Source organism: Macaca thibetana, chromosome 7 (genome assembly GCF_024542745.1).
Source record: "Macaca thibetana thibetana isolate TM-01 chromosome 7, ASM2454274v1, whole genome shotgun sequence".
In the NCBI taxonomy this organism is placed as follows: Eukaryota; Metazoa; Chordata; class Mammalia; order Primates; family Cercopithecidae; genus Macaca; species Macaca thibetana.
In genome coordinates, this window is record NC_065584.1 from 43355554 (window position 1) to 43371007 (window position 15454).

The 15454-nt window shown below is 44.3% G+C and overlaps 1 protein-coding gene across 2 annotated transcripts in view; it reads right to left on the bottom strand.

The window, feature by feature from the left end:
* The window catches only part of MTHFD1 (methylenetetrahydrofolate dehydrogenase, cyclohydrolase and formyltetrahydrofolate synthetase 1), a 75347-nt gene that overhangs the window by 38066 nt on the left and 21827 nt on the right, over window positions 1–15454 (bottom strand). For both annotated transcript variants that reach the window (XM_050799246.1, XM_050799247.1), the window contains exons 3-8: window positions 11721–11780; window positions 10004–10057; window positions 8022–8158; window positions 7776–7876; window positions 5188–5324; window positions 3253–3364 (exon numbers count right to left, since the gene is read on the bottom strand). In XM_050799246.1, coding sequence (XP_050655203.1) covers window positions 3253–3364; window positions 5188–5324; window positions 7776–7876; window positions 8022–8158; window positions 10004–10057; window positions 11721–11780 — 601 coding nt within the window. The remainder of the gene's footprint in view (window positions 1–3252; window positions 3365–5187; window positions 5325–7775; window positions 7877–8021; window positions 8159–10003; window positions 10058–11720; window positions 11781–15454) is intronic.

Here is a 15454-nt window from a genome sequence, read left to right on the forward strand (position 1 = left end):
GCTGGTAAACACAACTGACTGGGATGGTTTCAGGTTTCTAAAAGATTATAAAGCAGCAAACTATGGCAGAACATTTTCTCTCACAGCCCCTAGAGTCATTTCAAAATGCCAAGAAATATAGGTAGAGGTTTGCCCTCTGTACAAGTTTCAATAGTCTTCACATGTAGTTAGCTTGAAATACCTGCTGCATCTATTTCTATGTGTTAATGTTAGTCATTTTCGTTTTCCCACAGATAAGAGACACATATCTTGACTACACGAGTAAACGCAGCACTAGATGAGTTCAGTTTTGCTCCTAAACCAAATACTGTCAGGGTTGACGAGGCACTGCTAAATACGCAGTGCTTCGTGGATAGGATGATGTGGTCAGTGGAAAAAGTGACCACTGCTCAACCTAAGTATATGACCTCAGTAATGAGCAGACATTTTGGTTATCTACCCCCAGCCCCAGAATTTCTCTTTCCTTGCCAAATTACATGTACAAAATTCAACTAAAGATCCAGCTGAGGCCAGGCGCGGTGGCTCAAGCCTGTAATCTCAGCACTTTGGGAGGCCGAGACGGGCGGATCAAGAGGTCAGGAGATCGAGACCATCCTCGCTAACACGGTGAAACCCCGTCTCTACTTAAAAAAATACAAAAAACTAGCCGGGTGAGGTGGCAGGCGCCTGTAGTCCCAGCTACTCGGGAGGCTGAGGCAGAAGAATGGCGTAAACCCGGGAGGCGGAGCTTGCAGTGTGCTGAGATCCGGCCACTGCACTCCAGCCTGGGCGACAGAGCGAGACTCCGTCTCAAAAAAAAAAGATCCAGCTGAGCCCTGACTCTTTTACATTTAATTTGGGGACCCTAATAATAGAGGCCAGTCCAGAAGCAGCTACACTGGATAGGTTGAGACTGGATTGGAGTAGGGTGGGGAATCTGTTCCCTCTTTTTAACTCTTCCAAATAAAACACTATTGATTTGGCCCTTCTCAATTTATCTTTAGTAAGCCAAGCAGGAAGAACACTTTTATGTGTTTCTCTGGCTAATACTTTCTGCCCTGCACTTGAATCTTTAAAAATATTCATTCTTTGGAAAAGGTATACACACCTTGATTCACTCTTAATTTGGCAAGTGACTTACAATGTTATCCCTGAGTGGACCATGCAAACTATTTAAGTAATTAAAATATGAACCAAGAAGTAGCTCGGTGGTAGAATATGTTGCTTCTAAAATGAACATATGCAAATATCAGTCTTTAGGTCCTGCAGCCCATTTGCTGGTCTATAACTGAGTGATTCTGCCATCCTTTGGGGGACACAATAACATTCAGCTTTATCAACATTCATTTGCCTATATGCAAATTACCAGTAAAAACACTGGTGACCAGGAGGGAAGATACTGCTTTGATTTTATTCATATTTTATTGTCTATGTAAGAAATTAATGTGAACAAGATGGCAAGTTTCATGTTTAAGTCAACATTTCCTACGTATCTGCAAGACTCCAGATCCCCACCCAGGTTTTTCTTCTCCATCTCTCACATGTAATCCAAAAAAAAAAAAAAAAAATGCCAAAAGCAGAAATATGTTACAGAAGATGCAAGGTTTTAAACAGACTGAGCTTGAATGTCATATCGCAAGTATTCAAAGTGCGGAGTTGTAGGAGAGCAATTTCTTTATCGCCTGTTAGATAATTACACTACAAGAAAATGAGTGATCAATTATGAGCTACTGTCTTAAAAGCACGGTGGGGAGAGTGGGAGGGAGGTTAAAAACGGTGAAGGCTTGACAGTGACTAATGTTCCTGGCAGCTCAGCGTCTACATCTGAAACTTGAGATGGGAAGGGAGAAAAAAGGCTATTCTTGCTATAACTCCCTTCAACAATTCAACAGATATGAGTGCCAGTGGTCAGATGGCAGGAGGCTGGATGTGGCGCCACAGTGACCACTGCCCTTGAGGAGCTATCTAGGTAGGAGAGCACAGGATGCCACACGTGAGACACATACAGTAAAAGATACAATACACATGCTCTGTGGGAGAGGAGGGAGGCAGAGAAGGAAAGATCATCCCTTGATAAGGGGAAATCAAACAAGGTTTGGAAGGAATAATGGACATGACAGGGAGGAAGAAGCTGAAGGTGAAGGTCAAGTTGAACCTTATTCAGTTGTGCAGCCCAAGGCCTGGCATTGTGCTTGATACACAATAGTTGCTCAGTTAAAGATAGTTCCTTTCTTGAATCTATGAGGACGCATACAAGTTTTGCCGTATTGTTCTGTGAAGTTTTCTGTTTGAAAGAATAGCCCACTCCACTAAGAATGCAGGGATGGGAACTACAAAGGACAAATGAGGCATGTGCAGGGAAGAGAAAGTGGTCCACTTTACAAGTTGAAGACAGGTATTCACACGCAAGTGAGATCACAGGCTGCAGAGGTCACTGAAATTAGTGTGAGGCTAAGGAGTCTGGCAAGTAAGAAGGAAGAGGCTCAGAGGTCCATGCCCAAAGGTGAACATGGCAAGGCAAGAGCATGGGGATAGATCTGAGTGGGAAGCAGCGGGAGGGAGGGACACCTGCAAGGAAGTTATCACAGCCTGTCAGCTGAGAAGGTAACACTCAGTGGTGACACTGAGAACAGAGGAGACAGAAAACAATTCCTAATATTTAGAGACGGATCCAATATAGGGAATGCTTGGGAGGGAAACTAAAAGGCTTCAGACCTGTGGGAAGGAAGAATGGTGGTACTAACCAAAAGATGGGAGTAAGGGGTAACTGGGGGATGAGGATGCCAAGTATAGTTATGGACATGATTAAAAGGCTAGATTTATCCTCTCAGCCTAGAAAAAAACCCAGGTCAAACATCTTCTTGTAAAGCCTTCCTCTTGGCAGAATGAGTCCTTCTTCTGGACTCTCATAGCACTTTGCAATGATTATACTGTGTTTTAAATCCATCCAACAACTTTGCTAAAATAAAGGGTGATCTCTACATGAACATAAAGTGATATATCCCTCCTGCCCTCCGTCTCACTTTCTCCCTGGACAAAGTCATCTTGGAAGCTGTACAGCACATGATTAAAATCACAAGCTCTGGCACCAGACCTGCCTGCAAGTGGCACCTCTTCTATCTACTAACTGTGCACCCTTGGGCTAGTCAGTCTCCCTAAACCTTAGTACTACAAGCATAAAATTAGAGACAAGCTTCTCTCTCAGGCTTCATTTGATGACCTAGACACCATCCTCAACACCAGAAGCCACCTTCCTCCTCCAGCAACACTCACCTGGGACATAATTGATTCCACAGTCGATGACTATTGCCCCAGGTTTGATCCACTCCCCTTTAACCATTTCAGGCTGACCAGTTGCAACCACCAGGATGTCACCTTTATTTACCTAGGGGGTAGGGGATTTGGACATCAGAAATGAAATAATGAAATACACACCAAAAAAACCCAGAAATGAAAAGGATATCCCTGAGCTTTGTATTAAATTCTTAACTGTCATAGGCTATTTCATAAGACACTGGGTTAAGGCCTCAAATGTAAGCCACGCACTGTTTCTGACAGCCCTTCACATGCCATGCTCATTTCTACACATGCCAAGAGCTCCCTTTCACCAGCCATTTTACCCAATAGGGAAATCAGTGTGAACCTGCAAGGCAGAGAGGCAAACAGGCTTGGGGCCCTGCGTGTTATAATGTCCAGACACTGCTTCTTCTCCTACAGAATATGGGGCTACCACCTTCCACAAAGCACTAGTTTGGGAGGATTAAAAGAGAAGGTACTAGACCTCTCTCCTGCTCTCTCCCCACATTTAAGAGACTGCACTGTCAACAGGCACATGGGCATGTGTGCATTCTTGGGCTCAGGAACCTGATGCAGGGATCTAGAACAAGCTGCCGTAGATATTAGCAGACTACTGCCCACAACTGCCTCTGGAGCACCTCCACTCTGAGGCCACCACTTTTACATACATGGGATCTGGCTGCCAGAGGTCAGTCTGAGTGCCTATACTGCTAATCCTTGTCCACCACGAGGCAGACTAAGGTAGAAAGTACTTGGTGAGAGGCCAGGCATGTTGGGTCATGCCTGTAATCCCAGCACTTTAGGAAGGTGAACCAGGAGGATCGCTTGAGCCCAGGAGTTTGAGTCCAGCCTGGGCAATGCAGTGAGACCCTTGTCGCTACAAAAAGCTTAAAAATTAGCCAGGCTTGGTGGTACATGCCTGTAGTCCCAGCTACTCAGAAGGCTGATGCAGGAGGATCACTCGAGCCCAGGAGTTCAAAGCTGCAGTGGGCTCTGATGGACTGCCACTGCACTCTAGCCTAGGCAACAGAGCAAGACTCTGTCTCTAAAGAAAAAAGACAAAGGCCGGGCGTGGTGGCTCATACCTGTAATCCCAGTACTTTGGGAGGCGGAGGCAGGCGGATCACCTGAGGTCAGGAGTTCAAGACCAGCCTGACTAACATGGAGAAACCCTGTCTCTATTAAAAATACAAAATTAGCCAGGTGCGGTGGCACATGCCTGTAATCCCAGCTACTCAGGAGGCTGAGGCAGGAGAATCACTTGAACCCAGGAGGCAGAGGTTGTGGTGAGCTGAGATCGCGCCATTGCACTCCAGCCTGGACAACAGGAGTGAAACTCCGTCTCAAAAAAAAAAAGAAAGAAAGAAAAAAGAAAAGAGAAATTACACAGAACAAACTCTGTATAAACTTGGGCACGCTTTTAATTTTATGTTTTTTTTTAAATAATTAATTAATTTTTTTTTTTTTTGAGACAGGGTCTTGCTCTGTAGCCCAGGCTGGAGTGCAGTGGTGTGATCATGGCTTACTGCAGCCTCAACCTCCTGGGCTCAAGCAATCCTCTTGCCTCAAACTCCCGAGTAGCTGGAACTACAGGCATGTGCCCACCACATCTGGCTAATTTTTAATTTTTTTGCAGAGAAAGTGTCTCACTATGTTGCCCAGGCTGGTCTCAAAAACTCTTGAGCTCATACAATCCTCCTGCCTCAGCCTCCCAAAGTGTTGGGACTACAGGTGTGAGCCACCCCACTCAGCCTTTAATTTGAATTTGCTTTTTCATCTTGTAAAAATGAGATGATGGGGTTAAATGAGGTCATGAGTATAAAGGACATGGCAGCATCTGGCACTTAGTGTGTGAAAAGAACACCCACCCTCCCCACTGTAACACCTTCACCTCTCCCCTGGACTCCCTACCTCCTCATTCAGATTGGCAGTCTTGGAGTGGCAGGTGGTCACTGTGGCATTGTTCCACAGAAGCAAGTCATGCATCGGGGCCCCGACAATTTTACTGCGCCCGACCACCACAGCATGCCTTCCGGCAATCGGCACCCCTGAAAGAAAAGCCAGCCTGCATCAGAGCTGGAGGATAGAAGCTGCCCTCATTCACATGCCACGTGGAGAATTCAGAATAAGTGCACAAAAACAGGTTCTTAACATCAAACAGAAACCTTCCCAAAAACATTCCTTCTTTGGCAATAATATTCTCAACTCTAGGGTTTCAGCTATAAATTGGGACTTGTACATGTGTCCTTCTTGCCGTGGGTTTTTGGGAGCAGCTTAAGCCAAGATCATTCATTGAGTCATAAGGGAGTGGGAAGAAAACCTACACTCAAAGAAAAAAGAAACCCTGACATACAGCTAATCAGCCATACAGAAGAAGATATCAGATTAAATTACATGGGAAAAACAGTTAAAACAAATAGGGTGTATGTAACAGGTTGGAGAGATGTGTAGGAAATTAGATTAGTATCAGTAATTCTTTCCAAATTTGGTAAGTTTGTTTATACAGTTCCTCACCCAAATTTCTCTTTTGGCTTAGGGCCTGAGCCATAGGGTTACTTGCAGGGAAATGATAAAGGGGAAATTTAACTGTGGCAGCAAGCTTTCTTTTTGCATCACAGCATCCATGTTTCTGGCAATATACCAATGTCCTTTTTAGGGCTGACTCATACTCTACTAAAGACAGCCTGAGTGAGTATCCAGTAGTGGACAGGTGACCATATTTCTTCCCTCAGCTGATAAGATCCAACCCCATGACTGTTAGGCTTGAGGATGGAACCAGGCTGTAGGTGTCTGTGGCCACAAAGTGGAGCCCGAGAATGAGCTGTCCACAAAGAAGAAAGCAGAGAGAAGTTGATGACTTCATCAGAGTCCTCAGGGCAGTCAAGGCTGAGGGCAGTAGACCCTTGGTCAAGGCAGGTAGGGTTTAAGTTGTGCTTCTTGTATAAAATCGTTTTTTTCAGGAAAAGATAAACTCTTATAATAATAATGTTAACATCATGAACATCTAGAAGTAAGGACCACGAAGTTTTAAAAGGTAACTTTCTATACTTTTTAAGGATTCAGCAGAAGAGTTAAAGCTGCATCAGGGCAAATGATAGCATCACTGTCAATAAGAGGCAGTGGCCTTCAGGTGCTGTCCTCGTGGGATTTTTTTTCTTTTTTAAGCAAGGCACTACAATGTTTGCTAAATATGCTGAAGAATATACATTTAACTGTAGAAATGAACTGTCAAAGCTTATGGCTTGATTGATCTTTTCTTGCCAACCACAGAAAATTTTCATTTATGCTGGCCAAAACTTTCCACTTGAAACTTCTGACCTACTTCTTTTTTTTTTTTTTTTTTTTTTTTGAGACGGAGTCTCGCTCTGTCGCCCAGGCTGGAGTGCAGTGGCGCGATCTCGGCTCACTGCAAGCTCCGCCTCCCGGGTTCACGCCATTCTCCTGCCTCAGCCTCCCAAGTAGCTGGGACTACAGGCACCCACAACCGCGCCCGGCTAATTTTTTGTATTTTTAGTAGAGACGGGGTTTCACCGTGGTCTCGATCTCCTGACCTTGTAATCCGCCCGCCTCGGCCTCCCAAAGTGCTGGGATTACAGGCGTGAGCCACCGCGCCCGGCCTGACCTACTTCTTTTTACCAGGACCCATTTCCTTGTAAAAAATAACCTCTGCTAAAAGTACTCATAATGAAATTAAAATAGCAAGGTGCTAACTAGTAATGGGACAATATGGCCAACTGTACAGGAGACCCATTTCCAGCCATCTGTCGAGTCCTGGAACTACTGTGGAGATTCAGTGCCCATTTTGGGGGTGGGGGTAGGTGGGACTTTTCACTTCGTATTCTTTTAAACTATCCAAATTTTTATTACTGTATAGGTTATTTTTCGCAAAAAATAAATTGCTTTCAACTCAGATAACTCTGAATTCAAATCTTGGTTCCATTGTCTCCTAGACAAGTTACTTGCTCTCTCTGAGCTGGTTTTTGTTTGTTTGTTTTAGAGACAGAGTCTCACTCTGTTGCCCAGGCTGGAGTGCAGTGGGGTGATCTCAGCTCACTGCAACCTCCTCCTCCCGGGTTCAAGCAATCCTCCCACCTCTGCCTCCCAAATAGCTGGAAATACAGGTGCACACCACCCTGCCTGGATAATTCTTTTGTATTTTTAGTAGAGACAAGGTTTCACCATGTTGACCAGGTTGGTCTCGAACTCCTGACCTCAGGTGATCTGCCCGCTTCGGCCCCCCAAAGTGCTGGGATTACAGGCGTGAGCCGCCGTGCCTGGCCTGAGCCTATTCTCTTAGCAGTTGAACAGTAACAGTACCTACTTCATAGAGTTTCTGAGAAAATGGAGAGAAAATTTAGGTAACATCCTTACTAGACAGGCCCTTCTGCCAATCAAGTCCATTTATTTATGGCCCACTATGTACCTCCTCTATGCCACCACATGTCAAGACCAGGCTTCAGGAAATGATGCTTTCTTGTTGTTTGGTTTGTTGTTTTTACCTGTCTCTTTGATGAGTTCCAAGCATCCCTTAGGCGTACAAGGAATGAAGCAGTCATTGAGGTCACCTCTAGCAAGTTTCCCAGCACTGATGCTGGTCAATCTAAAAAAAAGTGATGGAAATAAGAAGGAAATAAAGGCAATTAGGTATCTTTACTCTTTAGAAACATTTATGCTGTATTCCCCAAATAGAAACATATTATAAATGAAAGCATGCAATGAGACATAGGAAGCTAAGCCACATTTACCCATCCACATCCTTCTCGGGTGCAATAGCATTGATCACTTCTTCAGTGTTAATGGAATTCTCTGAATCAAAAGGTAGCTGCACTAAGAACCCGTGTATAGTAGAGTCTTCATTCAAAGATGTAATGTACTTGATCACCTAAAAGTAATACCACATATAATTTGTATATCACATAGAAATCAAAAGGTAGGAAGAAACACTTTTCAAGGCAAAAATTAGGTTGCCCTATTTCCCCCCAACAGTTTAATTATAGTTCTTTCAGAATGTACCTTCCCCTTGACTCCTGAGCAGAACACCTGTACTTAACATAGAAATGCATCCCCTAGGTGTCTGGTAAGAAGTCCATCAAATAAAAGAGCTAAATGGCTGGGCGAGGTGGCTCATGCCTGTAATCCCAGCACTTTGGGAGGCCAAGTCAGGAGGATTACTTGAACCCAGGTGTTCAAGACCAGCCTGGGCAACACAGTAAAATGTGATCTCTACAAAAATTTTTAAAAATTAGGGCCAGGGGCTGGGTGCAGTGGCTCACGCCTGTAATCCCAGCACTTTAGGAGGCTGAGGTGGGTGGATCACCTGAGCTCGGGAGTTCAAGACTAGCTTTTAGCCAACGTAGTGAAACCCTGTCTCTACTAAAAATACAAAATTAGCCAGGTGTGGTGGCACATGCCTGTAATCCCAGCTACTCGGGAGGCTGAGGCAGGAGAATCGCTTGAACCCAGGAGGTGGAGGTTGCAGTGAGCCAAGATCGCACCATTGCACTCTAGCCTGGGCGACAAGAGTAAAACCCTGTCTTAAAAAAAAAAAAAAAAATTAGCTGGGCATGGTGGCTCATGCCTATAGTCCCAGCTGCTCAAGAGGCTGAGGTGGGAGGATCACTTGAGCTTAGGAGGTTGAGGCTACAATGAGCTATGACCACACTACTGTGCTCCAGCTGGGGCAAGAGTGCAACCCTGTCTCTAAAAATACAATACAATACAATAAAAAGAGCTAAGAACTCTAATAACTTATTACAGCAATAATACCCATGTTACAATCATCCAAATCAAGATGTAGAGCAGCAATGTCCAATCATCTTTTTTGTGATGGCAGAAATTTTCTGTAATTTGCACCTTACAATACAATAGCAGCTACTGAATCCTTGCAAAGTGGCTAGTACAACCAAGGAAGTGAATTTTTAATTTTATGTCATTTTAATTAAATTCAAGTAGCCTCCTGGGGCTAGTGGCTCCCATACTGGACAGCACATATATGGAACATTGCTATAACCTTAAGAAGTTGCTTTATCCTCCTACTCCTTTAGCGTTAATCTCCCACTTACAGGCAACCACAGTTCTGACTTTAATCACCACTAATTTGTTCTGCCTATTCCTAAACCTCATATAAAAGGAATACATATTTGGTTTTTAGAATGCAGATAATTACAGGCCAAGGATCAGTTTTAATAAACACAACAGATGATTTGGAAGCAAACAGTACTGCAGTCACACTTTGAGTACCAAATATTCCTCCCCTAGGACTGCACCATCTCCTTTATGGGAGTCTGTGAAGAAAGAACACCTGGAGGTGCTGGGCATGGTGGTGGCTCACGCCTGTAATCCCAGCACTTTGGGAGGCCGAGGCGGGTGAATCACCTAAGGTCAGGAGTTCGAGACCAGTCTGGCCAACGAGGTGAAACCCCGTCTGTATTAAAAATATAAAAATTAGCCAGGCCATGTGGTGCGCGCCTGTAATCCCAGCTACTTGGGAGGCTGAGGCAGGAGAATCGCTTGAACTGGGGAGGCGGAGGTTGCAGGGAGTCGAGATCGCGCCATTGCTCTCCAGCCTGGGCAACAAGAGTGAAACTAGCTCAAAAAAAAAAAAAAAAAAAAAAAAAGTACCTGGAGGTCTTGGGTAAATGTGTCAGTCCCCAAAGTCCCCCTAAACCAAAACCAGAGAGGAAACCACTTCAGCTTCCCTCTTCACAATCAACTCATAAAAACTCACCTCAGATTCTGTGGTTGTTCTTGGTAACTTAATGTGAGTGGCTTTGATCCCAATCTGCAAAACGGACATTAAAAGCAGGTAAATGGCAAGACAACTTGAGATATTGAACCATTTCTTTTACAGACATGACTAACAAACAAGGAGGTGTTGGTCATCATTTCACCCTTATATGTTCTGAAGAATGAGTCCCTCACTTCAACCCATTCATCATTCGCTGGTTAATTGCCACTACGGCACTTCAGCAATGTCATGCTTGCTATTCCTTGAGAAAGGAAATTAAATCTTGGGACCCCAAATTCATTAAGTCAAAGGGAAAAGCCAAGCTGGGAACTGGGTCATGCAAATCTGCCTCCCCCTTTTTGGTTCCTAAATAAGATGTTACAAGATGAAAAGCTACATGCCTCCCCCATATTTTGCCCACAAGGAAATTCCTAGTGAGCTGCAAGATCTTTATGATGTTTCTGTTAAAATTTCACCATGGCAATGTAAACCGATAGCTTGTCTTTACAGGTGCAGCCACCCCCAGCCCACCAGACACAAATGTATATCTGATTGTTCCCCTGCCCCATTTTGTCTATGTTATCTTATGTAAAATGCAGATTGCCTGCATTTTTCCTCAGCCCCACTTGTCTATATCATCTTTTTTTGGGGGGAGATGGAGTTTCACTCTCGTTGCCCAAGCTGGAGTGCAATGGCATGATCTCAGCTCACCGCAACCTCCACCTCCCAGATTCAAGCAATTCTCCTGCGTCAGTCTCCCAAGTAGCTGGGATTACGGGCATGCGCTACCACACCTGGCTAATTTTTTGCATTTTTAGTATAGATGGGGTTTCTCCATGTTTCTCAGGCTGGTATCGAACTCCTGAGCTCAGGTGATCCACCTGCCTCAGCCTCTCAAAGTATTGGGATTACAGGCATAAGCCATGGTGTCCAACTGTCTATGTCATCTTATGTAAAAAATGCAGATTCGCCGGGCACGGTGGCTCAAGCCTGTAATCCCAGCACTTTGGGAGGCCGAGATGGGCGGATCACGAGGTTAGGAGATCGAGACCATCCTGGCTAACATGGTGAAACCCCGTCTCTACTAAAAAATACAAAAAACTAGCCGGGCGAGGTGGCGGGCGCCTGTAGTCCCAGCTACTCAGGAGGCTGAGGCAGGAGAATGGCGTAAACCCGGGAGGCGGAGCTTGCAGTGAGCTGAGATCCAGCCACTGCACTCCAGCCTGGGCAACAGAGCAAGACTCCGTCTCAAAAAAAAAAAAAAAAAAAATGCAGATTCACTTAGCCAAAGTCATGAATGACTATTTTTCCCTACCCACCTCTTACATGAAAATTGTGTACTTCTCAATAACCTGCCCTTTCCTCTTTAAATTTGGAGAACTCGAAATCATCTTCAGAGAAAGGCATAGACCTGTCTCCCAGGTGTGTCTTTAATTTTGGCAAATAAATCTCCTAAAATGATTGAGACTTGTCTCGTCACTTTTCTCAACTGACATCCTGCTCTTTGGGAAGAAAATCATTAAAGAGAAAACAAAAACTCAAGGGCAAACCAGAGGTCACAGGTCTAACTCACCCATTTCTGACTTGCAAAATAGATAAACTAATGTCTCCTGTGGGTGATAAAAGTTTACACAGGGAGGAACAAAAAGGGCAAGGGGTAATTGATAGGACCCAGGTGGAGGTGGGGGAGGGTGATGGCACGGCTGTTCTGGCTTACCTCTTCAGCAGCCTTCAGCTTCACTTTTATATAAAGATTGGAATCATCTCTGTTGCCAATCTAGAATAATAAATGCATGCAAATCAGATGATTAGGGAAAGGCAAAGTGCACAGAAAAGCTTCTACAATTTTAGTTTTAATAAAAGAAATGTTTAATCATGCAACTCTTGTTGCAGAGAACTTACAGGAGTATAGGGAGGCTCTGGGGGCAGGAGGGATTATGTGAACACAGATGGTGTTACAGCCCCTCCCCTAAACAAGGCCCACGTGGTTCTCACTGCAAAACCTCAAACAGAAAGTAGAGGATATCTGCATCTGCACAGGAAACTAAGCAAGGATGCTGCAGGCCTACCAGAAACATGTGGGATTTCTGCTGCCATACCAAAAAAAACAGAGTATGGAGGGCTGAGAAACTGTCATCAGGCAAGAAAAATGCCTGAGAGGCAGGAGCACCCAGAGGGCACAGTCCACACCCTCTCCCCCACCCCCAGGGGAAATGGAAAGCTCCCTGGCCCCTCCACACAGAAAATAGAAAGGAGGGTGGAAGGACCTCACTCTAGTTTACACTGAATAAACAGCCAGGCAAGACAAAGGGCAATCTGCCGGCCCCAACACAGAGAGAAGGCCGGGTGCAGCGACTCAGGTCTGTAATCTCTGCACTTTGGGAGGCCAAGGGAGGAGGATCATTTCAGTCCAGGAGTTTGAGACCAGTCTGGGCAACACAGCGAGACCCCCATCTTTACAAAAAATTAGCCAGGCGTGGTGGTGCACGACTGTAGTCCCAGCACTCGGGTGGCCAAGGTGGGAGGATTACTTGAGCTCAGGAGTTTTGCCATGATTGCACCAGTGCACAGTCAGTCATGATATTGTGCCTGGGTAGCCTGGGCAACAGGGAGACCTTGTTTCTTTTTTTTTTTTTTTTTTTTTTGCCTGGGCAACAGGGCGCGAGACCTTGTCTCTAGCTGGGAAAAAAAAAAAAAAAGGGTTTCACCGTAGTCTCGATCTCCTGAACTTGTGATCCGCCCGCCTCGGCCTCCCAAAGTGGAGAAACTTGTAGTGCAGACGCCAAATCCTTTGAACCACCATGCTGTGTCTCACTATGTTCCCTCTGTTTCTTTAACCATGAACATATTTATAGTTTATCATTATAACCATTTATTTGTAAAATTTTATTTTACTAATATTTTTTCATGCTCCAGTGGTTGGTATTTCTCCTTTTCAAGGTTGATATATGCTACCATAAGTTGTGTTTCTCCCAAAATTACAGAGGGTATCACAGAGGGAAAGGTGGTAGGTCCCTTCATATCAAAGATAACTGAAGCATAGCTCCTTTTAACAGGACCATGGCAAAGAAAGAAGCCAGCTTTTGTGACAGAGGATTTTCTGACCTTGTCATATTGATGCTATTACTGGATGCTCCCCTCAGATCTCAGGACATGGCTGGAATCTTAGCTTCAGTTGTCCCTTATACAGACAGTTCTCAGTTTTGTTGTGCTAATTTGAATCACAAGAGCCAGAAGAGTCCTTTGAGGGGAATTCTACTTTTTTTTTAATGGATTATTTGTATCTAAGTACATTAGATGCTTCCTGTAGGGACTTCCCTAGACTTTTAGTGCCTCTCATGTTTCCTCTTTGGTCACTTTCTATGTATGTTATTTGCCCCACCACCCAACCCTTACTGGTGCAGTTACCAGATTTGATACATTCTGGAATTTTTAGATCAAAGTAGGAAAGGAGGTGGTTCTAAATAAAAAAGTATTTTTTTTTTTTTTTTACAATTTCATTCATATTTATACCTACAACTAGTTATTTAGTCTTAACTCTGAGATTAAATTGTTTTACCACTTGCTGCCAGTCCTTTTTAAGCCACAGATTCTCTGTTCTAGAGTTTATCTTCATTCATGTTTCAGGTAAGTGAAATGTAACTATAAGTCACTTTTCCAGGAAAGGTAGGTGGACATTTTTCTAAGTCCGTATAACTGAAAATATTTTTCTGCTGTCCCTTGCACTTGACTGGTCTTGGTGGATTTGGAGTGACAGTATTTTCCTTCAGAGATGTTGTCTTTGGCATCTAATGTCACACAGGAGAAGTCTGAAGTCTCTCGCTGTTGTTGTTCCTTTATATGTAACTGTTTTTCTGCCTGAATATTTCTGAAGGAGTTTGTCTAAAACACTAAAACTACAACCAGTTCCAGAAAAAAAACTTAATAGTTACAGTTATGAGCATATGTCAAAGTTTTATTGGAAAAGACATCTAAAAAGCCAATTCAAAGAGTCACTTTTAGTATAGGTTTTATTTATTTATTTATTTTTTATTTTTTATTTTTTTATTTTTTTTGAGACGGAGTCTCGCTCTGTCGCCCAGGCTGGACTGTAGTGACCGGATCTCAGCTCACTGCAAGCTCCGCCTCCCAGGTTCACGCCATTCTCCTGCCTTGGCCTCCCGAGTAGCTGGGACTACAGGCGCCCACCACCTCACCCGGCTAGTTTTTTGTATTTTTTAGTAGAGACAGGGTTTCACCGTGTAGGCCAGGATGGTCTCGATCTCCTGACCTCGTGATCCACCCATCTCGGCCTCCCAAAGTGCTGGGATTACAGGCTTGAGCCACCGCACCCGGCCTATTGATTGATTGATTGATTATTTTTGAGACATGGTCTCACTCTGCCACCCATCCTAGAGTACAGTAGCATGATCATGGCTCATTGCAGCCTGCAACTCCTAGGCTCAAGCAATCCTCCGCCACCACACCCAGCCAATTGTTGTATTTTTTGTAGAAATGGGGTTTCACTATTGCCCAGGCTGGTCTCAAACACCTGGGCTTAAGCAATCTTCCTGCCTCAGCCTGCCAAAGTGCTAGGTAGGCATGAGCCACCCCACTTGGCCAGTATAGGCATTTTATAGGGGAGAGTGGCTATAGAACCATTGATAGACTAGAAGCAAAACGAACGTTTAAAGAACATGTATTCTGTCCGGGCGCAGTGGCTCACGCCTGTAATCCCAGCACTTTGGGAGGCCAAGGCCGGTAGGTAGATCACCTGAGGTCAGGAGTTCGAGACTAGCCTGGTCAAGATGGTGAAACCCCATCTCTATTAAAAATACAAATATTAGCCAGGTGTGATGGCATGCACCTGTAATCCCAGCAACTTGGGAAGCTGAGGCAGGAGAATCCCTTGAACCCAGGAGGGAGAGGTTGCAGTGAGCCAAGATCCTGCCATTGCACTCCAGTCTGGGCGACAAGAGTAAAACTCTATCTCAAAAAAAAAAAAATGCTGATTTCTTCCTTGAAGATGGCTGAGTATTACATCATCCAAAAGATCCTATTCCAGAACAGGTCAGGGACACTTTTTTTATACCAGGAGTCTATAAACTGTTTCTGTAGAGGGGCAGGCGGTATATATTTTAGGCTTTATGGGACACATACCCTGTCATAGCAGCTGCTGCTAATGCTTTTTTAACTCTTTATAAACTGGGCAGCATTTGGATATGAGCCACAGTTTACTAATCCATGTTCTACACCGTAAGATATCTTGGGTATTGGTCTACTGGTTCATTTTTCTTTCTGTTTCAGAAACCTTATGAAGATACAGTCTAGTTGAGTTTATTAACTGTATTGTTTCTGTCCATGTATTTTGTGAAGACTGAATGAGTTACTGTACATAAAGCACTCTGAATAGTTCCCGAATACTGTTAAAAATCAGTTTTTTGGCCAGGTGCGGTGGCTCATGCCGATACT